Source organism: Musa acuminata, chromosome BXJ1-5, assembly GCF_036884655.1.
Source record: "Musa acuminata AAA Group cultivar baxijiao chromosome BXJ1-5, Cavendish_Baxijiao_AAA, whole genome shotgun sequence".
Taxonomy (NCBI): Eukaryota; Viridiplantae; Streptophyta; class Magnoliopsida; order Zingiberales; family Musaceae; genus Musa; species Musa acuminata.
Window position 1 is genome coordinate 7,150,865 of NC_088331.1, and position 23,462 is coordinate 7,174,326.

The 23,462-nt window shown below is 37.6% G+C and overlaps 4 protein-coding genes across 4 annotated transcripts; 3 read left to right on the forward strand and 1 right to left on the reverse strand.

Moving 5' to 3' along the window:
- The first annotated feature begins 475 nt into the window (after nucleotides 1-475).
- On the forward strand, nucleotides 476-12,931 carry LOC135673459 (transcriptional corepressor LEUNIG_HOMOLOG-like). Its single transcript, XM_065182446.1, has 18 exons — nucleotides 476-736; nucleotides 813-995; nucleotides 1,109-1,206; nucleotides 1,725-1,834; nucleotides 1,908-2,206; nucleotides 2,293-2,368; nucleotides 2,467-2,563; nucleotides 3,083-3,132; nucleotides 3,223-3,516; nucleotides 6,205-6,264; nucleotides 6,405-6,632; nucleotides 6,732-6,870; nucleotides 6,949-7,058; nucleotides 9,842-9,991; nucleotides 10,499-10,654; nucleotides 10,734-10,850; nucleotides 10,938-11,135; nucleotides 11,857-12,931. Exons 2-18 carry the CDS (start codon nucleotides 964-966, stop codon nucleotides 11,998-12,000), a joined length of 2,358 nt encoding a protein of 785 aa, XP_065038518.1. The 5' UTR covers nucleotides 476-736; nucleotides 813-963; the 3' UTR covers nucleotides 12,001-12,931.
- Nucleotides 12,338-14,567, forward strand: LOC135675208 (uncharacterized). Its single transcript, XM_065185484.1, has 2 exons — nucleotides 12,338-12,482; nucleotides 13,990-14,567. The coding sequence occupies exons 1-2, from the start codon at nucleotides 12,338-12,340 to the stop codon at nucleotides 14,565-14,567; spliced, it is 723 nt and encodes a 240-aa protein (XP_065041556.1).
- A 3,210-nt stretch (nucleotides 14,568-17,777) lies between these two features.
- On the reverse strand, nucleotides 17,778-19,025 carry LOC135673460 (F-box protein At2g02240-like). The gene is made up of 3 exons (XM_065182447.1): nucleotides 18,622-19,025; nucleotides 18,380-18,498; nucleotides 17,778-18,239 (listed from the first exon to the last, which is right to left on the reverse strand). Exons 1-3 carry the CDS (start codon nucleotides 18,886-18,888, stop codon nucleotides 17,837-17,839), a joined length of 789 nt encoding a protein of 262 aa, XP_065038519.1. The 5' UTR covers nucleotides 18,889-19,025; the 3' UTR covers nucleotides 17,778-17,836.
- Nucleotides 19,026-20,096: 1,071 nt separating this feature from the next.
- LOC135673462 (uncharacterized) lies at nucleotides 20,097-20,901 on the forward strand. Its single transcript, XM_065182449.1, has one exon. The coding sequence runs from the start codon at nucleotides 20,106-20,108 to the stop codon at nucleotides 20,688-20,690; it is 585 nt and encodes a 194-aa protein (XP_065038521.1). The 5' UTR covers nucleotides 20,097-20,105; the 3' UTR covers nucleotides 20,691-20,901.
- Nucleotides 20,902-23,462: the final 2,561 nt, after the last annotated feature.

Genomic DNA, 23,462 nt, shown 5'->3' on the forward strand with positions numbered 1-23,462 from the left:
TCGTTCCACTGTGTCACATGTCTTGCACATGTTCATTTATGGCCAATTCTCCACACTTGCCTTCCCGTTTGTGTGTCACGGAACGAGTTCAATCGACGGCTGAGATTGATGCTAAGTTCATGTTCTTACCGTCGGGCGTCATCGTCGCACCACACCAATAATATCTCCGGGCCATGGGATTGGGCGGCTCATGAAAACCAACGGTTGAGATTTAAGCTCAACTCACGCGCACCGACGGACCTTAAGCTGTGCCGTCTCCTATCTTCCCAAACTTTGTATCCGTACGAAAACTTCTATGCGTTTAAGATCAGGAACCTTGCTCTTAGTTTTAACGTTCATGATCCACTGCTTACCTTCCCGCATATAACTTACGACGTACAATGAACCTGGTTCGGAGTTAAACGGGCCGAATGCGACGCTTTGGTTCGGATCCGAGCCAAGGGAGTTCGAGACCAGGCAGCGGTTTGATCTCCCCTCCTCCCCCTCTCCCCTTCTCTCTCCATTCATTGTAAATGTGGAACTCCTCGCCTTCGGTTTTATCACAACTCGTTAACATACTCTTTCTTCGATCCCCTTCTTCGCCTCCTCCATCCAGATCTCCATATTTTCTGTCTTTCTTTGGGCCTCAGATGTCGGTCGTGATCCGGGAATTATAGAGGAGATGGCGGTCTGAAGGTTGGATTCCGAAATTCATTTACACGCCTTCGCGTAATCTGCAATCGTGGGGTTCATTTGTGTTCGTCGCTGATCCTAATTTTGTTTCTTGCCTCCAACTGGAATCTCCGATGTTGATACGGGTTTCTGTAATGTAGGACGTGATCTCGATATTTTCTCTTGGATTCTCGTTGCCTGCTTTCTGCGTCTGGAGTTTGTTGGCCTGGTTAGCTAATTTGGCGGCGAAGATTGAAAAGAAACAGGAATTGAGATTGATCGTGTACAGTGTCGTGGATTGGAGCATTAATTATGGCTCAGAGTAACTGGGAAGCGGATAAGATGTGAGTAGGACGAACCTTGATTTTGTTTGTTTGTGTTTCGGATTTTGAATTTTGGAATTATATGCTTTGTTGGTTATTCTGAATTCTCCTTCATTTTGATTCTTTCTTGTTAGGCTTGATGTTTATATACATGATTATCTTTTGAAACGAAACCTGCAAGCCACTGCCAAAGCTTTCAAGGAAGAGGGAAAAGTTTCGACGGACCCTGTGGGTGAGTAAACTTCTTTCTCTATGCTGTTTCTTATTGATACTTTCTTTATAATCAAGCGGGAAAGATCTATTGATTTTATTTTTATTATACAAATTCCCTCATAGGTTTTAAGAAGTGGTAGTATTTGGCAATTCCTGGGTTTTTAACTATCTTGATAAGAGTTTGACATAGGGTCGGTTTGGATATCTGCAAATGTGGTGTTCAACATTACAAATCCGCTCAAGTGCAGATTCTAAATATCTTTTACTATTAAAGAAAGTAAACTAAGTATCTCACGTTTCTTGCTGGTGGTGAACATGATTTCGTGCCACATATGACTTCAAATAAAATTCAACAATACAATTACTGTTCTGTGCAAGAATCATGCCACAATTGACTTATAAAGGAATCATCCAACCAATCAGAACAAATTTTCTTCAACATTGTAAGAAAATCATCTGTACATTCAATCATTTTTATTTAGAAGATTCACACTTGTATTCGGACCAGTTAACAATGTAACTTGGGTTGATTTGCAGCAATTGATGCTCCTGGGGGCTTCCTATTTGAGTGGTGGTCTGTTTTCTGGGATATCTTCATTGCTAGAACAAATGAAAAGCATTCTCAAGTAGCTGCAGCATATATAGAGGTAACTTCCTGGCAATGTTTTGTCATTTGCTGGTTCACTTGATGGTCCAATTGAACTTCAATATAACTCCCAGACACAACGGACAAAAGCAAAGGAAGAACATCAAAGACAGTTACATATGCAGCAACTGCAAGTCATGCAGCAGCAACATGCTCAAATGCACCGAAGAGGTGCTAATCATCCTGCAATTGGTGGGACAATAAATGCAACAAACACTAATGGCATTTTAGGCCCGTCAACAGCTAGTTTATTGGCTGCTAAGATGTATGAAGAGCGCATGAAACAACCACAGTCAGTGGATACTGAAATATCCCCACAATTTCTTGATGCTAATAGAGTTGCGCTTCTAAAATCTGCAACCAGCCATCCAGGGTATTGACTAATGTTTGAATCCCATTGTTACTAGGATCGTTAGTAACAGGAACCAATGACTTGTTCTTTCTAAACTGATGATGCAGGCAGTTTATCCAAAGCAATCCTGTCGGTGGATCTGCTGCCATGCAGCATATTCAGGGACAAAATCAACAGACATCTGTAATCCCTTGCACCATTTGTCCCTTTTTTCATTTATCTTTCCTTGTATGTTTATGTTCATTCTGTCAACTTACGTGCAACTGTTGTGGAACATTAAGGGTGTCATGGGTGCAGAACAAAGATCTTTGCATATGGATCCCTCTTCACTGTATAGCCAAGGAATTATGCAGGCAAAATCTGGATTAAGTGGCGCTGGTAAGCAACTGCTTTGGAAATTTCATAAAATGATTTTGTCTTGCACATGTCCTTTCAATTATATAACAATTGTTCATATATAAATCATGAAAGCTTGGCAATCTTGGATTTTCAAATATTGCATGAAGGGACTATATATCATTTCTTTTGTTTGCATTTATGTATTCAAAACATATGTTACAAACCATGTGCCAATCAAAATCACTTCAATAATAATTTCTTTTGTATACATATCATTTCTTTTGTTTTAATTTGGTATTTTGTTATATTTGAAATCAAAATCACTTTATTATAATCAATATTGATTGTATTAGCCAAGAATATATGAGAGAATACTAAATCAAGTTTTTTTATTTTTCTGGTGTACCATGTGCCAATATGCCATACACATTGGACCTGTACTGGTCAGGGCGGGGCCTGGATTAATACAAGCCCAGTACCTGAAATTTGATTCCATGGTAACAAATATCTAAAATCTGCAACTTGCGTTTACTTGCACTTGCTTTTCCTATTTTGCAGGGATGAACCAAGGTGTTAATGGTCTTCCACTAAAGGGCTGGCCTTTGAGGGTATTAACAATTGCTCTTTTTTAAAAAAAACTTTACTTTTTTCCTTTTATTCGACAATGTTTCCTGTGTACTGATTTACCAATTTGATAGGGAATTGACCAATTACGCCAAAATTTTGGCTCACAAGTAAACAAACCGTTTGTACCAAATCAGAGCCAGTTTCAGCTTTTATCGCCAGACCACCAACAGCAAATTTTAGCACAGGCCCAGGCACAAAGCAATACTGATTCATCCAACTATGGCATGGATCCGCGCCGGCTTCGAGCCTTGCCTAGGAGTGAGCTTGGTGGAAAAGATGGCCAACTCAATGGAAATGACGCATCAATTGGTTCTCCTAGTCAATCAAGTTCGCCAAAGGTCAGACAGGATCAGGCTTTCATGAAGGTTGGTTCTGTTATGTTATCCTTAAAAAGTGATAAGATGTGGAACAGGTTTGAATTTAACTTAGGTTGCAAATGTAGATATGGGTCAACAAACTGCAAAGAGCAGACTCAAGCTGCATTTTGGGTGCTTCCTTGTGTTTTTTCTTCTTTTGTGTTTGTTCTTTTTCTTTTTTATTTTTCTGTGTGTGCATGTTGGGGAGGTTGGAACCTTGCACTCTTGCATATATCTGAAGGTGACATATCATTCAGCCTTCTGTTTACTTCTACATGGTACCTTTGTTAGCTTCCTCATCATCGACTTTCAAGATCTATTTATTCATTTCACTCATGGGCAAGTTGTTTGTCATAATTTGAATTGATTGTTTATGTAGACCAGTCACTATTATTTGATGAATAAAAGGCAAGATAAGTAGTGTGGAGAGTCATAGGCCTGCTGAATGTAGTAACATATTGTATACCATGACTGTTCTGGCAAGAAATGGTCTAGTAAATTAGGAACTTGTGGAGACAAAGTCCTAAGAAGTCAGAGTTTGTGGAGTAAAAATTTAACAGTTTACATGCTGAAATATGGCTGTATGTTGTTAGACTTTAAGGTCACTTCTATACAATTTTGAGGATTTTTAGTGGATTTATCTAAAGTTTTGTATCTCATAAACAGATAGTTGGATCTTAATCATGATGTTGAGCAAAGAAGCAAGTCTTATGACAGTATAATACTAATGTCCAAAAGATGTCCGATGGGCTAGCAAAAATATATGGAAAATTGATTTTTATGTCTATCTTCGAACCATTCTGAATGCTATTAAAATCTCTTATGAACTTTTTGATTGTATCATGGATCAAGTTATGGATTTTGTTGAGGTCATATGATCTATACTTGACTTTGTTTAATCTTCTAGCTAAAACTTATAGTTTCATTGAATATATTGATGCTCTTGAAGTGTTGGCATTGTTTTGTGCTAACTGGATACGGTTAGTATAGGATTGATCCTAACTGGCACTGCCTCTGCCATCCCAGTATTTAGTTGGCAACGAGTAAATATGTTTAATAGGAAATTGGGAATATCTTTAGCAACAAGTAATTATGTTGAGGTCATATGATCCATACTTGACTTGGTTTAATCTTCTAGCTAAAACTTATAGTTTCATTGAATATATTGATGCTCTTGAAGTGTTGGCATTGTTTTGTGCTAACTGGATACGGTTAGTAATAGGATTGATCCTGACTGGCACTGCCTCTGCCATCCCGGTATTTAGTTGGCACTCTACTGGCCAACTAAATAAACTTTTGATTACAGTATTCTAATTTTCTAATTCACAATAATTAATTATTTTAATATTCTGAAATCTCTGATCTCTTAGCAGCAATTATCAGACATGATTTTACATAAGAAACACCAGGCTTGTGTCTAGGCCTATTTGGACTTGTTGCAGTCATAAGATTTTGATCTGGCGGACCGTCACATAATGATACCACTAGCACACACAAAATAATAATAATAATAATTATGTGAACTTAGGCTTTATTTCATGGTAGGTATTATCCTAATTTCATTCATAGAATATTCCATTAATATGCTAGTGATTTGTCTGCAATCTTGCTTGACCAGAAGTGCAGAACTTTGGTACAAATAGTGAGACAACAAGTAGTGAGTTCCTTTAAGATATGAAAACTGAGTTACACATGGTGTGTGGAACTGTCAGATGGAATCTTTGATTTGTGTTACCTGCATCAATACCATTTTAACAAAATTTGATAAAAGACCAAGCTACTTTTGATTCTAAATAGGATCAGGAAATGCTCATTTACATGTATTCAACTCTACCCAAACATCAAAACCAATCTATTACCAGGTCACATAGACTTATGCTTGGAAATGTAACGTTAAGCAAAATTCAGGAATATCTCCTCACTCCAAACAAACATGTAAATATAGAGTAAAAAAGCAGAATATTTTATGGCCTCTGCCATCCGTCATCCTAACTTCATTATAATAGACATACTGAAGAAAATACACAGGTGGTGTCTGCTCCAAACATCTCTGTTATGTCTATTACTGATTTAGCAGAATTTAGGATTATCAATTTTTTACTCTGAAGCACAATTGTAGGGACCCATGCAATAATATTTGTCCGATGATTAGGCTATCAGATCTTTCTTTTTTGGCTGTCATATTTTAAGAATTTAATTGATGTAATTTGAAATATACATTCTATCTCAAACATGTATATATCTGTGTTGTAATTATCTCTTTTTGCTAGTGTCTACGAGATCATAATTTCTTCTGAACAAAAACTTCTGACATGTTTGGGAATAAAATGTCACTAAACTGTAAAATGAACTAGAAACCTTAGCTGCAAATTTTCTGTTCGGTTTCATGACAGATTCTTGATTAATTAGGGTATGTAACAAGTCATGTTATATGTTGAATACTAATTTTTAAGATTCTTGACTTGCCATTTTACTCCATGTTTGGAACCGTAAGGAGATGCTTGATGGTAGTTGTCATAATGATATAGTTCCTTATTCCTTCTTTGAGTTTACAGTTTTCCAACTCCATGTGCGCGCTTATGTGACTAATTAATCTATCATTAACCTCTACGCTACTATATGTAACATACGCCTCCCTAGCAAAAACAGCATTATCTGCTTCTCTAACGCTTGTTTTTAATTTTTAACTCAACCCAGATGCAGCAGTCATCTAATCAACAAACACATGAACTGGTGCAGGAACAACAACTGCAACAGGTATTCATGTAGAGTTCATCTCTCTCCCCCTCTCCGTCTCTCCCTTTCTTCTCAGTCTTCCTTCCCTCCTCTTTCTGAGAATTTATACATCTTTCTAAATTCAAACTGATTGATATTGAAAATTTGCCCACAACTCCTAGAATACCAGGAAGAGAAAACCTAGTACTTCTGGAGCTGCAAATAGTACTGGTACAGGAAATACTGTTGCACGTTCTGCTAACTCTCCTCCATCAACTCCTTCCATTCATACAACTGGTGATGGAGTTTCGATGGCTAGCAACCTGCAAAATGCAAGCACCATGTCCAAAAGTTTGATGATGTATGGAACCGATAGAGCAGGTGGACTTGTTTCTTCTTCAAATCAGATGGTATGCCCAAACACAACTCTTTTAGTTTTATTATCATGAAAAGTGGAAGATAGTGGTTTAGTAACATCTAATTAAGATAATGTGAATTTTTTATTGCAGGATGACCTGGAGAATTTTGGGGATGTTGGTTCTTTGGATGACAATGTTGAATCCTTCCTTTCAAATGATGATGGAGATGGAAGGGATATATTTGCTGCATTGAAAAGTACTGCCGAGCACAATGTGGAATCTTTGAATGGTGCCTGTTTTTCCAACTGTTATTCACCTTCATATCCCTATCAAATAACCATTAACATGTTCTGCATCTCCCTGTTAGGTTTTACGTTTAATGAGTTTGGTTGCATACGTACCAATAACAGCAAGGTAGTTGCTTGTCACTTCTCTTCAGATGGGAAGATGCTCGCTAGTGCTGGGCATGATAAAATGGTAAAGTATAAAGTGCAAATTTGTGAATTTGTTTGTTTAAACTTTGATGTATAGGTTGGTGCTGCATAAGTACTGTAACTTTTTCCCACCCGATATAGTTATCAAGTTCCATGTTACATAATTAGCATCTGTTATTTGAAAAATCAAGAATGAGTTATGTTTATCAGACCATACTTCTGTTACAAATCCACGAACTATTTCCTATTCTTTAATGTTTTGATGTTGCCAGTCAGGATGCTTGAAAATGATTCTTGTACAACTTTCTCAGCGACTTATAGAAGGTGTTATGTCAATCTTAAATTGATTGAAAAACATACATTTTAAATTTATCTACTATTTGCCTGCATTTGAAGGGTAAACGAAATATTACTTGACTATGTACCTATTCTCCTTATGACTGTTTAAGCATGTCGCGAAGTTGTGAAGGAGATTACATACTAGGTGAATAATAATTGCTTGTGCATTGTTTAAGTAGCATCTAACATTGCTACTACTATAAAAATATTATTAAACTGGACATTCAACTAGATAAATGGTGCAATGATGGAACCTTGTACTCCTTCTAGGTAGATGGGTAAATTCAGTGATTCATATTTTCATAAGACAAAGCACAGTTGGCATTGCATGTCAATTCTGTGGTATTGCATGTGAACATTTAGTTGAACTTCCAATCCTCTTGTGTAGCTTTGAAGAGAAGTTTCGGTGGGATTAAAGCATTAGTTGCTGTAAGTATGCAAGTCCTTGTAGCAATTAAGGACTGAAGAGCGCAACTGCAAATGGGAAAGTTTAAATGTCTTTTTGGCATGCCACCTGTGTTGGTAATGTGCCGACATGAGCCAACATAGCATTTAAAGCCCTATTTAGCAACAAGGGCGAAACTACTCTTGGGAAAAGAATACCAAGGTATTTAGTGATTGCAACAATAGAGTTCCACAGAAAATTTTGAATCTGTTTCCCCTTCAGTAATTGTAATTTGGGTGAATGAAGAAGGAATTTAAGAATTATAATTCATGGGAGGGGATGAAAGGGGTCCTGACAATGACCATAATTCTAACAGTATGTGTTGCCTCATCTGGTGGTCCTTGCTACATAGTAGTTTGGTTGCCGACTCATTCACCGTAATCCACAGGTTTCACCTGAAATCACTGTCAATGAAAGGAGAGTACTAGGGAGCACTAGTGTCACGAAGTTGGAGAAACCAAAATTCATTCAGTTGCAAAATACAGTGATATCTTGCCTTAAGAAATCATAAGTTGGTACGGAGGTTGAACATTTCTTCATTTGACTGCTAACGGCTTGTAGGGAAGCGGAACATCTCTTTGATGAGATCCTTGTGTGGTGTTACCATCATAGACAGAACATTGGAACGTATAGAGGTTGTTGATTGTCTATGGTAGATGTGATATGTGTAACAAGGGAAAAGATGAATGAAGAAAATGCAGAGCCAAGATCTCTATTTCTTTACCATGGTAAAAGCCAATTCCACTGGTATTTTTGGCCTTTAAAAACTCTCCCAAATGACTGACGATAGATAATTCCATTACAAAGTAAAATTGTCATGGAAACTTGTAGTGCTCCAATATTACATATTTACAAACAAGTCTATTGGTTGTCAGCTAACTTTTAGGGTTCCATGTTGAGATCATGTCAGCATCCCATTGTACAGTCAACTTATCAAAACTGTTGATAGTTCAAAACCATGGCCTAGGAATTTGTAAATGTTGTTTCTTGTTGAGCAATTAAAAAAAGGAAAGAGTGCATTATTCATTTAAAGGGAAAGCATGCATCTCATCAAATTGATGCATGCTATCGCCCTTCTCTACCCCCTCCTTTCTTGTTCATCTTTGCCTCCTGTGTGGTAGCAGTAGTCTGGTTGACTTCAAGAATTAAAGTTCTGGCATTTCTAGTAACTGTATGCAAATCTTAAACCTGAATATGCATTTTACATGTTGACGGAGTCTTCATTTATTCCGTAAAGTTATATCATATGGAACACATGTTAATGACTTATTAATATTGCAACTAGTTAAAATATATTAAACAAGTATTCCTGTCTCCAAGATTATGCATAGTCCATTAGCTGTCTTCTAAATAAAATTTTCTGCAATGTACAGTAGAAAGTAAAATGCTACTGTTGAACTCATCATTAAGTGGCCATCATATGCATTTTGGCATGATGGTATTGTACCAGTACTGAGTCATTGAATTCGAAAAATAGACAACCACATGGTTTGTTTTATCGGTCTATACCAATGCACCAACCGGCCATTGGTATAGTACATACTGAACCATACCGACGTATCAATGCCTGATACGGTGGGGCGTACTAATAAACTAGTAAGTACGAGCTATACCAGTCCCCTGTCAGAGGTACATACCACCCATACCGGGTGGTACGTCACGACATGGCGAACCTTGGACAATCATATGTTATCTCACTTGATTCTAAAGAAAGAAGTAAATCTGGTAAATGAAATAAGTAAATCTGTACTTATTCTGTTGAGAGATATGAGGAAAACGGAAGTGTCATATTTGGGAGATATTAAGCTTCTAGCTAACTGTAACAAAGGATTTTCTGAATTTCATATAAGAAACTCTTCTGTTTGTTCTTCATGTACAAGTAGGGTTTCTTTGCTTTGGTTACAATGGTGTTCTTCTGTTTGCTGATTCTTCCATTTGTATCCATGTTGGATATTAATAACAAACTTAACTGCCATGGTTTATTTTGCAATTGTTTATCTAGAAAAAATCGGGTTCTTACCATCTAATGTTCTATCTGATAGGTTGTTATCTGGAACATGGATACACTGCAAACTGTGAGCAGTTCCCAAGAGCACTCTCATATCATTACAGATGTCTGTTTTCGGCCAAACTCAAGTCAGCTGGCAACATCATCCTTTGATAAAACTGTTCGAATATGGAATGCAGCTGAAGTATGGTTTTTTTAACACCTTTACTTACATTGTAGGTTGTTAGTTGTTTATAGTTGCTAATTATTGCTGAGATATAACTACAAAATACAATGTACTAAATCATATCAAATTTTGTGACCTCAAATTATTTCTAAAAGCTTGTTTAGTAAGATCTAAAAGTCCGATTTTTAACACCTTTTTAGGTCATGCCCTTGTTCTTCTAAGTTCCAACCATTCTGTTATAAATCTGTCTGCATTTTCCAAGTTTGATCTTTCCTTTGTTCTGACTATTAATTGTTAAGTCACATCAATTTAACATCTCTTAACTTTTTCACTTAATGTTTGTTTCATTTTTTTTCACTAAACTTTTCACTTAATTTAACATCTCTTAAGCTTTCTTCATTTCTAGCCATATCCCATTTTAAAAACTCTAAGCTTAGAGCCATTCATATGTTAGTTCTGTTTAGATGTTATGGTTACTTTTATTATTCTTTTTATGCTTATTATGTTCCCTTGTTTCTATTGTAGTCAATTCATTGTCTAAATACTTTCACGGGACACGGCTCACATGTAACATCACTTGATTTTCATCCTAAAGAGATGGATATCTTCTGCTCTTGTGATGACAATGGTGAGATTAGGTACTGGAATGCCAACCAGTATTTATGTACCCGTGTTTCTAAGGTTAGTTTCATAACATCTTTATTTATTTTCTTGGTTAATCACAAAGTTCAAGTTTTTGAATCTTTTTTTGGTGAACCAGGGTGCTACGGTACAGGTAAGATTTCAGCCTAGAAGTGGACAATTTTTGGCTGCAGCTGCGGAAAATGTGATTTCTATTTTTGATGTTGAAACACATACAACTACACGCACATTACAGGTCATTTTGGGCAAACTTCTTAACTTCTAGAATACTTGGATCAATGTTTCCTTTCATTGTTTGACAATCTATCTTTATGAAGTACAGGGCCATAAGAAGGAGGTACATTCTATTTGCTGGGATGCAAATGGCAATACTCTTGCTTCTGTTAGTCAGGACCTAGTTAAAATATGGTCTTTGCATACCTGGGATTGTATCCATGAACTAAACTCCAATGGTAATCCGTTCCATTCATGTATCTTCCACCCAAGATTCCCCCAAATTTTGATTATCGGAGGCTATCAGGTAAATGTGTCTATCTTAATCATATAATGTTGTCTAGGTAGTTTGCATGCCATACATGAAAGGTGTACAAACATTGCATTATTATCTTTTTCTAATAGTTAAGTAATCTGCTTTTACCACTTTGTATTGAATTTTGATATCAAGATCTGTTTACAAATATGCATGGTAGCCAATTAGCAAGCAAACTGCTAGAGGCTATATGAATAGGCTCCTGTCAGACACTATCCTAATGAAGTCCTTGTTTATCATGCATTCTCCGGAAGCTGTTTAACCATTTAGAGTTTATAAAAGTCTTAATTAGAACCTTAAACAACCATTATGGAATTTTGCTTCTGAGAAAAATATTTTGACCATCTAATAACAAAAGAACCTGAAAGTTTTAATGCTGTTGCAGAACACTGCTTATGACTACTTTATATAGCTGCCTTTTAAACCTCATCCTGCTTGCTTTCTAATTTATTGATCCAACAAGTGTGTTTTGCCTCTATGAAGATTGGAATTGTTAGAAAACTTAGTAGAAATCTCTGCTCACCATCAACAAAATGTCACCTTCGGTTACAAACTTCCACCACATGTTTTCTAAGGTTTCATGAGAAATCTTATCTAGTGTGGATACTTTCTCAGTATTCGGCAAATGAATACAATTTAAGTGGTTTCTCTTAATTGAAACCACTTGTATATGGGTTCCATTGCTTGCTTATTTCTCTTCCAATTTATGCAGTCGCTGGAGTTGTGGAACGTGATTGAGAACCAGACCATTTCAGTCCCAGCACATGAAGGCGTTATTGCAGCTTTGGCACAATCACACTCAACTGGAATGATTGCATCTGCTAGCCATGACAAATCTGTTAAAATTTGGAAATAATGGTAGCAGTTAAACCCTGTTCATGACACTTTGTTAAATTTGGAGCAGGGAAGGAAAAAGAAATGCTGAAAGAGATATGATGGTCGTATGGTACTCTTCATTTATCATGTTTATATATGGCCTTCGTTTCATCTGCAGTGTAAGCACAATAAAGTAAGAGGCCTGATGGTCTTTTGTGGGTTTCAATTATGTCCCTTTGTGTGAAAGATGCAACTTCTCTCATCTAGGGAGCCAGATCGGAGAGGGTACAGAAGACAGCAGAAGAGAGCACAATATTTGGTTCTTTTACTTCATTCTCGTTTTTTTCCATATAATAGCCTTCAAAGATGTGTATAATATGGGGACTCAGACTTGGAACATCAAACTTTTTTGGTCCCGTGAAAATCTTCAACCAAGTTTGATTCAGATGAACCCACATTTGGATGACATAATGGACATCATGGAGATTGCTTGTTTATTACGGGTCTCACATCTGTTGCAGAGTGATTTGATTTAAGGAATACTTGTTCATGCGCCTGTGTCAAGAGACTGGTTGCAGAGCTGACTTCTTCAGTTGTGTTGATAGTAACAGAAGCAGATTTGATATTCCTCAACATGCCTTGTGAGTACTTCTAAAGACTTGTTCGCAGCAGGGTCAATTCACAGAGGTGTTGGGAACCTGAAATTGTGAGTACTCACAAGATGCTTTGTGAGTACTTCTAAAGATTTGATTCTCTTAACGTGGTCAATTCTCAGAGGTGCTGGGAACCTGAAATTGGAGCTGCAGTGAGATGTTGGAGTTAATTCGGACGACAGGTGCTGTTCTGTTCGAGGACTTTACATTTGATCTTTTATGTTGTATGCTACAATGGATGCCTTGAAGCATTCATAGGATGTCATATTTTCTGCCATTTTCATTCTGCTCAAACTTATATATAGGTTATCTCATCAAGGCCGAGACCATTTTGTCTTTTTTTTTTTAAAGGAAAAGGACTTCATTAGAGTCCAAGATGGTTAGCGGTGTATATTGGAAACGAACAACGCAGACCACCTTGGCCAGCAATAGAATGTCTCCATGGAAACTCCTTAACGCCGGACACATATCATTAACAAGATTTATCCATTCCAGAGAGCGTGTACATGTCAATATGTAATTCCATCCTTGAGCTTTACCTCTGCTAGGCGCATCCAGTAATATGCTCTACCTTCAGCTTGTTTCGGGTTTTGAACGTTGCAGCTAGCACAGCCAGCAGCCATCAGGAGTCCTTGTTTGGATTTGACAGTATGCCCCGGACCTGCAGCATTAGTAGAATAAGCAAAGAACCATCACATTCTATAACTGGTGCATATTCCCCCTCGATGTGAGATTGTATGCAAATGGGTCTGAACAATCCTCTCAGGGCATTGGTTACCTCTCACGAACACACATGATAAGATATGCTTGCTCAATAGGACAATAAGAAGACCGTAACAGATATGGTAAGACATGGTTGCCCAAGAATAGGAGAAGAATAAGAGGAGAGAGAGAGAGAGAGAGAGAGAGTTAAGTGCACGCGGATATCATTGGCATTCGGAGATCAGTTTCTGTACCATCCGAGACGCCATTCAACTTGCACTGCCGGGTATGGTTTGACTTCCGGCGTCCTGTGGTCTCATTTGTTAGACCAAAGTCAAAACCATGGCCACAGTTTTTCCTCTCTCTCTCTCTCTCTCTCCCACCTTGTTGAGACCAAGCTCCGTAACAGTAAGTAATATATATTAGCCTCTAAGTGTGAGGTCGCATTTACTGTAGTCGGGTGGCTGATGGGTTGCAGTAAAAGGTACCAACTCTTACCTTCTCTTCTATCTCTATATAACTCTCGCCAGCTCTAACTCAGTACGAGAACAACCTTTTCCTAGTTCGGAGGTCCTTAATTTGTTGTTGTTGTTGTGCAATGAGAGTCTCTGGTGGGGCGGCTTGATGGCTTGTGACCATTGTTGCATTACTCCTTGTTTCCTTGGTTTATGAAGCCACTACCGAAGCCAGTGGTGTGGGTGATGAGAAGAACTTCTATGGCCGTCGGCATGGCTACGAGGGTGGCCTCGGCCATGATATCTACAGCAAGGGGTTTAGGCATGAGTTTGGTCATGGGAGGCTCGGAAGTGGTGGAAGCTTAAGTGGTGGTTTTGACGGTGAAGCCGGAGGTGGACTCGGTGGAGGAGCTTGTGGCCTTGGTGGTGGAGCCGGCGGTGGGCTTGGTGGAGGTGGTGGTCTTGGCGATGGCGGAGGGCTCGGAGGCATTGGTGGAATTGGAGGTGGAGCTGAAGGAAGCACTGGCGGTGAATCCGGGGGTGCACTTGGAGGAGGTGCCGGAGCTGGAGGAGGGATTGGTGGTGGAGCAACGGGACGTGGCTTCGGTGGTGGAGTGGGAGTTGGCGGGGGCCTTGGAAGCGGCGGCGGCGGATTCGGGGTTGGATTCGGGGCTGGTGGAGGGTTTGGTGCAGGTGTTGGGTTTGGCGGAGGCTTTGGTGGAGGGTCTGGTGGTGGTGGTGGTGGAGGAGTAGGACTTGGTGGCGATGCCGAGGCTGGGTTCGGAGGTGGTCACTGATATGAAAGCAAATATCAACAGTTCTTTTTGTACGTCGTGTTACGTGTGTGGAACACAACATGGACAAATGTTGAACGTAAAAAGTGTGATTCAAAATTGGCATCCGTTAAATATATTTAATTAAGATATATTATAGATTTGATTAAATTTTGATGATAGTTATCAGTTAATTAAAAATTTTAATTCTATTGATAATTATCAACTAATAAAAAAGTTTAATTATAATAAAATTTCTTAGAAAATGATATTGACCGGAGAAACTCTCGTAATCATTTATTTTAGATTTTTTGCTCTTGTTTATAAATAGAAGAGCAAATGTGTGGATACATTATATTATTGAAAGATTATAGATCTTCTCTCATCTCTTTTTAATTACGTAAGTTAATAATTGAGAAATTTTATATCTTTTATTATCTTTTTTTTCCCTAATCTAGCGCTAATAATGATCCTTTAAAAGATACGAAAAGAGGCGAATTTAGTTCTCATTGCATATGTACATCACTTTGGGTTTTGGATCCACAATGTCCTTACATATCAAATAAATATGATTTATTACTATTTGATTTCAAATATGACATTAAAGTTTTTCATATAACAATAACATATTATGTTTTTTATGTTTACAAGTAGTATCGAGCCAAATTTTTTAAAATCAAATACTTTAGATCTATTTATTAGCACCATTCACTTGTGAAAATGTATCATTTGGTTTTGATTTATAACGCTTCAATGATTTGTGTATATTGTTGATCTATCTTTCTATTTAATCCATCATATTTCCTACTTGCGGGTGATGCAAGGTTTCTTGGATTTGATTAATGGACCACCCTGTCGTTTACTATTGACGATGGTATTATTGAGGGCGACGGTCTTCGATGATCATCAGCCCAATCGTGGGCAATAGTTGGTTATGCAATGGAATCACCGTGGGGTGCGATAGCCCTATGGTGGGTATATTGGCTGCACATCGCCATTGCATATGATCGTTGTAGTAGCACCGTTGCTAGTGGCAGCTACGATGACTACAATAGTGTCGCTGTTGATGGCAGTTACAATGATTGCAGTAGTGCCGTTGCGACGGTTGCTGCAATGTTGTTGCGGTGGCATCTGCTGGTTGCGGGCCTTGTTATTGGACACCAAAGCCCAATGGTTATATTGAGTAGAAGCGTGTGCATAGTCGCATCACGACAATGGTGGGGCCACTAAGCAACTGTGCATGGGCACTGACGACACAACACCACACGAGCGATAAGTAATGTTGCCACTATAGGTGGCAACATGCGGTGCACAGGCGACGATCACATAATGCGACAAACACATAAACGATTATTGCACACCGTAGCGAGCGCACTGACAGCAACCATAGAAAGAGAAGTAGGGTTTGAATTTCAAAATTATGGTTTTAACCTTATAAATTTTATTAATTCTAATTTTATATTTTATAAAATTATAGTTTTACCCCTAAAAAATTGAGAATTTCTACTTTGTGTCCTTAATTATAAAATTGACCAATATGATTTATTATTAATTAAATATTTTGATTGAATCTAGTATTTTGATTGCTTGATTGGATTTAGATTTGATTAATTAAGTTTTGATAGAATTTGAAAAAAGTCAAAATTTTGATTTTTTTAACTTACTTAATTGGACTAATTTTAACCCAATTCTAGGTTTACCTAATTAAATAGGATTGATTGGTCTAATTCAGGATTTCATGCAGTATTATTAAAAAATATATAAATTATGATATTCTTTTATAGTTTTCTCATATGACATGTTTTTGCATGTGATAATTAAACTCCAATTATTGTTTTTAGGTATTTGTTTAGTTATTTAGATGTATATCTTTAAGATTATGAAATTATATTTATTCTTTACATAAAGACATGATTTATATTTTATTATGATTACAATTATCATATAGGTTTAATTTATGTAGATTAATATTTAATAATTATCATGATTATTATTTTGTTATTATTGAATTATTTTAACATAAATTAGATTAAAGTATACTTAGTGAATATTATTTATAACTTATATCTCTGAGTTTTATATAACTAGTAACTACTAGATAAACTTATAAGATATAAATTATAATAAATATTATCATTTGTAGGTAATTTGTATTTTATATTACTATATTAGTTTTTTAGCTATCAAAGTAGTCTAGATTAATAACTTATAAAATTATATTAAGAAATTAGTCCTAAATGATATTTAAAAAAATAATATTCATAATTACATATATAATTAGGAGATTTAGATAATCTCAAAAGAGAATCTACTTCAAATAATTATGTGATGGGATATGATGTTATTATTTTTCGATATCATTGTAGCTTAAGGTTATATACACAAAAGTAACAATACTATTATATAAAAATGGTATTAGTTCTCCAATGTTCTATAGAGATAAAAGTCTTAAACAAGGGAAAGAAAAGCTGCATACTAATTTTTTTCAAGATTCAATTAATATATCTGTTTTAAGATAGTCCTAGTAATTCCTGACATCTATTCTTGAATATCTTAATATTAATAACATAGGTTGTCTTATTTATATCAACTATCTTAAAATTCTTGATGAGAAATATCTTGGTTTTATGCACTAAACTAAGATTGTTATTGGCAAACAAAATATCATTCACATATAAGATTAATATAATAAACTTGTTATCAATAACTTTTAGATATATGTATTAATCAATAATTTTTTAAAAAAAATTTAAAAGAAGTAATAGTATTATAAAACTTTATATATAAATTTTCATTAATCTTTGAAAGCTTGTTTAGATTTTCTAAATCTTTGAAAACTTTATATATAAATACATTTTCTAAGTTTACAAATTCAATTTTTATATAGATTTTATCATCTATATCTCTATTCTAAAATATTATTTTCATATCCATCTAATATAACTCAAGATTATAATAAGATACTAATACCATAATGATCTTTAACAAATCCTTTTTAGAAATTAGAGAAAAAATCACATTATAGTTGATGTCTTTTTTTTTAGGAAAATCTTTGATCACAGGTCTCACTTTTATATCGTTCAATATTGTTCATTAAGTCACGTTTTATCTTAGAGATCTATTTGCAACTAACCCTTTTACGGACAATTGTTCTCCATGCATATATATATATATATATTATATATATATATATATATATATATATATAGAGAGAGAGAGAGAGAGACACACACACACACAAGATTTTATTTATTTCGTCGAGCACATCGTCAAGGAAGAGCGACAATCCGTAGTCAGTTCTTAGGCCTAAACTCGATGCCTTGAACGATGAGTCCCCACTTCCAGTTCATCTCCGTCACCTGACGGAACCTGAAGCGGACACTTTCTTCGTAATCATCATTGAGGAACTCTCCCATTTCGATCTCCATCCATCCGTCATCTCTGGCACGGGGGATTTGTGTGGTTGGATCGGTAGTCCTACGTCTCCCTGGTTTCAGGATTACTCTGGTTTCAGATACATGAACTCCAATACTAATCGATGCTTCTTGCACCGGGGATTGAAATCCTCCCGAATTTTCCTGCAGCTGAAATATGAAGTAGGCAGCATAACATGTTTTAGGAGATAGCATGGTACTTCTGATTTCGCCACCAAGATCTAACCAACAGACTTGCATGAGCTGAGCCACCTCCGCAAACCTGTGACACAAAGACGAGAGGACATAAACAAGGGGGCCAAACATTTGCTCTGTTGAAGTTGCCCATGATTTGGAAGCGAAGGGAAGCGAAGCGAAGGCAACGTGGAAGTAAAAGCACAATCGCAGGATATCAGAACACACCTCGATTCATAATCGGAAGTGAAGGTCCAGTATCTGTTGTCACCGCCCCAAGTAATCCATAGATCTCTAGAGGATACCATCAAGCAGTTCCTGCCAGTTGACCTCTCCAGTGCAAAGCTCTGCAATTCCAACGTCCATGCCAATCTGTGATCTCCCTAGGGACTCGTCGCGGGTAACAAGATCTAGCCAATTTCCTGCACATGCGTACGCTACACCAACGTATCTTACAGAGAGACGATTACCTTGTTGCCGCCGTCGATGAGGATGGGATCGCAGAGGCGGGAAAAGAGCTCCTTCTTGGAGGAGAACTCGATGGGAGCCACCGCCCGTGGTAGGATCTCATCGATATTGGACGGCAGGAACCGCTTCCACAGCTCGTCCGACGACGAAGCTGCTCGGAAGAGACGGGAGACGGCCGATGATCTGCCGGCGTCGGCGGGGGTGGTGAAGGCGAGCACCTTGGAGACGACGTCGCTCGGCATATCATCGAGGCTCTTCACTGCTTCCATCTTCTCTCGATGTCTTCTTTGTTTCTTGTCACTTCTTGATCTATTTCAATTGGGCATGAGATGCCGGCCGGGTCGCCGGAGAGTTTGACTTCGACGTTCGGGAAACTTCCCCGAATTCCACAATTGGACGTGTCACTCCCCACAGTTACGACATATGCGGACACCCCCTCTCCTCTCTTTTGGATCCGTGCCAGATCAGCGATCACTGCTTGTTGGGTCCGGCCCACGGGCTTCGACTGGATAATAAGGGCATCGAGTCTGATCAATTACTAAAAAAATTGAGGTCGTTCGCAGAGGTGGTCGAAGGGAAAAAAAAAAAAAAAATAAATCGGTACAGACAGAGAGAAAATTAGTGTTTTAAGGTTTTTGCTAGGCAATCAAGCGGTTAAATTTCATCGATTTAGCCAAAATTTTATGTAAAGAATCATTAAAAAAGCTTTACAATCGGTACCGTTGATTTATAATTTATCCCCTCTAAAATATTTTTCTGATATACCAACTTAGTGAAATTTAAATATATATTTTTAAATTAAAATTTATATTTTCGATGTTATTATGATCCTTAATTACTTGAAAAAGATTTATTATAAATTTATTATCATTATCGGTAATAGTGGAGATTTAAAGTGGACTATGATCTCATAAATTTTTTTATATTAAATTTTTTGCATAAAAATATATTATCTCACTACTTTATGATTGATTTATTGCTGTTGGTAATATTTATTTTTGATAATAAATTAATATTTTGATGAGGTAGATATACAAAAGTAAAAATAATTATTCCGTTTTTCCCGACACTTTTAAGTTGTTGCCCGAGCAGGAATCAACTTCCCTGCATTGTTTGACGCGGTCAAAATAGCACATGAAATAATCTAAATTTGCTTCTCGCTGCTGCATGAGTCGAGTCAAGCCCACGAGCCTCAACTTGCTGCAAGGTTCTCACAAAATTTCTCGTAGCCACGAAAGGTCTCATTCGTCTACTTAAGCCCCTCTCTCCTTTCAAGTCCTGAAGAGAATCTAAATTGTGCTACAGGCACCGATCCAAGAATATCTTTGCCTTCACTCCTATGTCTGGAATTTCTTCAGTGCATTCCTTGGCTTGCATGCAATCCCAGAGAACTTTCCCAAGCTAAGAACTCATTCCGTTCCCACAAACCACTATATAAAACCCTCCTCTATGTTTCTTCCTCCCACAGCCAGCCGAGCCGATCGCCATGGTCGCCAGCGGCAGCAACGGCGAGAACCACCAGCGCAACATGCAGCACGAGGTCAGAGACATGATCTCGACGCTCACCAATCGCCTGATGGCGCTCGGTCGGTCCACGGCGCGCTCCGAAGCAAAGAGCCAGGAGGCCGGTGACGCCGCCGACCACGGCCTCAGGGTCGTCACGCTGGCCGGCGACAACAAGGGAGCGTCCATGAAGGCGGACATGGAGGAATTGATGGACACCCATGGGGGGGTGTATGACGACGACAGCGGCATGTGCACCCACGCCAACAGCAACTTCCAGGCCGTGAACAACTCGATTGTTCTTGGTGGGAGCTGCTCCGCGGAGGATCCAGGTGTCCATCTGGTCATATCAGAGTACTCAGAGGACGAGGAAGATGACGAGGATGATGATGACGAGGATGAACATGAGAAGCACGGGAAGGAGGAGGGCAAAGACAAGGAGGAGAAGAAGGAAAAGAAGAAAAAAGAAAAAGATGAGAAGAAGAAGAAGAAGAACAAGGAAAAGGATGAGAAGAAGCAGCAGGAGAAGAGCAAAGATAGCACCAAAAAAGAGTTGGAAGTCGAGTAGGGAGAGTGGGAAAAAGGCAATAACAGTTAGGAGGTTGGGAGAACAATAATTCTTCTACTCACAACGTTGATGCTTGATATGTCAAAAAGAAGAGTCAATAAAAAGGCCATGAATTTGCCCCATATATAACAATGAAAACAATTTCCTACCAAGATGATGTACAAGTAGATTATTTTGAATCACCAATAAGACTACAGCATTTTGATATGAACTTGTTATTGCAATGCTGCATAAAACTATGCCTGATTTGGGAAGAACAAGAATATGTTTTCAACTCCACTGTTGGTTAATTGTTCTTATCAATTCATTCTTTTTTTTTTAACCTATAGAACAATAAAAGGGAAAATAAAGTATTTTTTTAGTAAATGATTGATATGCTTTGAATAACATTGCACAACATATGTTATATGTATTATGAATTTTTTCCACTCAGTGGCCACTACAGCATCAAATGTCAGGTAATTCCATCTCTATCTGTATCAGCTCATGTTGACTGTAAATGATACATGAATCCAACACAGATTTAATAATCATATACTGAAAGGGTTGGCAAACTTGTATCAGAACCCACTCACTGACATCACTGCATGTTCTACAGTTTCAACTAATCTGGAATATGTGCTGGTACCTAAGAAAGATCAAGGATAATACTATAGGATGGATGCCCAAATCCATCCTAGAGAGAGCTTGGTAGCAGTAACTTTGTTACTGATACCAAGTTGATCCATCCTAAAGAATAGAGACCACTGCTCATGATGTTTGCCTCACATCAGTGCATCATAGAGAGGTTATAAAGCAAACTGTTGCCAACTACAGTGGAGGTTTCTGAAATTGATAATTAAGAACAGAGACACAACTATTTTAGCTACCCAGCATGATGTCTTCTACCAATGTCTTACAGTTGTATCATATGCATCATAGGGAGGATAGAGAAAACTCATCGAATACTTTTGTGATGTGCCAAGTTTTTTTTTTCATGCTTACCTAAAACATAGAAAAAGAAAATGTTGCATAGATACTGAAGAGCCTGAAATTGATACATAACTGCATACTATCAGACCATTTACTTGTGACATCAAAGAATAACAGACATCACTTCCATATGACATCAAACATTTTAACCCACTGACAGAGACATCATATTCATACCCTTTACAATAACCCTGAGGGGATGATGCTCTTATGATTCACTTTAAACTCTTCCTACAGTGTTAGCTGAAAGGAATTCAAGTTCTAGGAAATCATTTCCAGACAACTCATTTTGACCTGAACATGTAATTCTAAAGAGCAACTTTTGTTAAGGCATTGCTCTCACTCAACACCCCAAAACACATAAATAATGTTTCAATTTCTCCAGATATCAACCAAGCATGACAAATTTAGGCACAGAAGATAAATGAATATGAGAATGAAATTGCCAAATTGATGCAAGAACTTCAAATCACCTTCCACTGGTTATCAATGTGACCAAGTGATCAAATTTTACAAAATACTTCCACTAAAATACCAAACTGATGATACTAATTCATATCATAGAGCCTCAACATAATGGTTTCCAAAATGACCACACTACTTATATATATATACACACACATTCAAGAATTGTCAGGGATGATAAGGAGATGAACTTCCAAAAGAAATGTTTCCACTAGAATTCATAAAATAAAAAATGATGTAAAAATTTATCAACAAGTGAAAGGTGATCCCCAGGATTAGCCTTGAAACCAAGGCATAGCCTAAGGCATCAAGATAAAAGCCCAAGAAGTTTTACTTAGCAGATAATTTTGACAACATGCAAAAACTGATGAAATGACTATGTTATTTTTAAGAAAATAACAGTTCTACACGCCTTAAACTCATAGGATGAGTTAAGAGCATTAAGAAGAACTCACAATGTATAATGCTCAGAAACATTAATCTACAGACAGAGACATCAACATAGTAGTTCATTACCACCCGAAGTGCCAAGGCAACAAGCGGCAGCTTGGAAAACAAGAAATAATGTATAAAAACATTACATCTACTTGTTGGATACTCAGAGATAAAGATAACTTCAAATCAGCTTCTCCTACTCAATCATTATCCAAAAATGCACGAACCAATTTCATTCTAAATAATAATTGAAAAATGTAAATACAAGTCAGCACAAAATGAATCAGAAAGATCAAACGCAGTGTGATATCTGAATTAAAACGTTTACCCAACTTCAAAATGTGTCTCCGGTTGAATAAGAAATTCTCTTAACTGCAGTTTATACAATTAGCATTAGAAAACAACACAATCATCATAAACAAACGAAAACAAGATAAGAAGTACAAATATAAAGATTCCGGAAATTACCAGATATTTAAAATTGCAAACTAATCGAAACATTCATCAAAATAGTACATTTTTAGCGTCCTAAGTCCAGCGCTAGATTAAAAGCTTAAAAGGAAACGTGTGAGGCAACTGTCGAACCAGTAAGACCAAAATATTCGAACTTCTAAATGGCACGCCAATAGGGACTCTGCAACCGTGAAGATACAGGGAAAGCGAGCTCACTGAGAGGAGGAAATGGGCGGGGTGGGGGCACCAGCCCGCTATCGACGCCGGGGAGGTCGGCCATGGTGAGAGATGCGAGCATGTAGAAGGTCTCCTTGTTGACCACGATGTGTTCGACCTTGATCGGCGACTCATCAGGAACGAAGTCCATGCGGCGCTCGCGCTCCTCCGACTGGAAATTGAGAAAGATGCCGCGCATAGGGCCCCCCTGGTACTGGCGCATGACATGGG

Coding starts and splice junctions, on each gene's coding strand:
- LOC135673459 (XM_065182446.1), top strand. CDS start 964: ATGGCTCAGAGTAACTGGGAAGCGGATAAGAT. Junction 2,369..2,466: donor GACAAAATCAACAGACATCT/GTAATCCCTTGC, acceptor TGGAACATTAAG/GGTGTCATGGGTGCAGAACA. Junction 6,265..6,404: donor AGGAACAACAACTGCAACAG/GTATTCATGTAG, acceptor CACAACTCCTAG/AATACCAGGAAGAGAAAACC.
- LOC135675208 (XM_065185484.1), top strand. CDS start 12,338: ATGGGGACTCAGACTTGGAACATCAAACTTTTTTGGTCCCGTGAAAAT. Junction 12,483..13,989: donor GGTCTCACATCTGTTGCAGA/GTGATTTGATTT, acceptor TGGTTTATGAAG/CCACTACCGAAGCCAGTGGT.
- LOC135673460 (XM_065182447.1), bottom strand. CDS start 18,888: ATGGAAGCAGTGAAGAGCCTCGATGATATGCCGAGCGACGTCGTCTCC. Junction 18,499..18,621: donor TCATCGACGGCGGCAACAAG/GTAATCGTCTCT, acceptor TTGGAATTGCAG/AGCTTTGCACTGGAGAGGTC. Junction 18,240..18,379: donor ACTTCCGATTATGAATCGAG/GTGTGTTCTGAT, acceptor TTTGTGTCACAG/GTTTGCGGAGGTGGCTCAGC.
- LOC135673462 (XM_065182449.1), top strand. CDS start 20,106: ATGGTCGCCAGCGGCAGCAACGGCGAGAACCACCAGCGCAACATGCAG.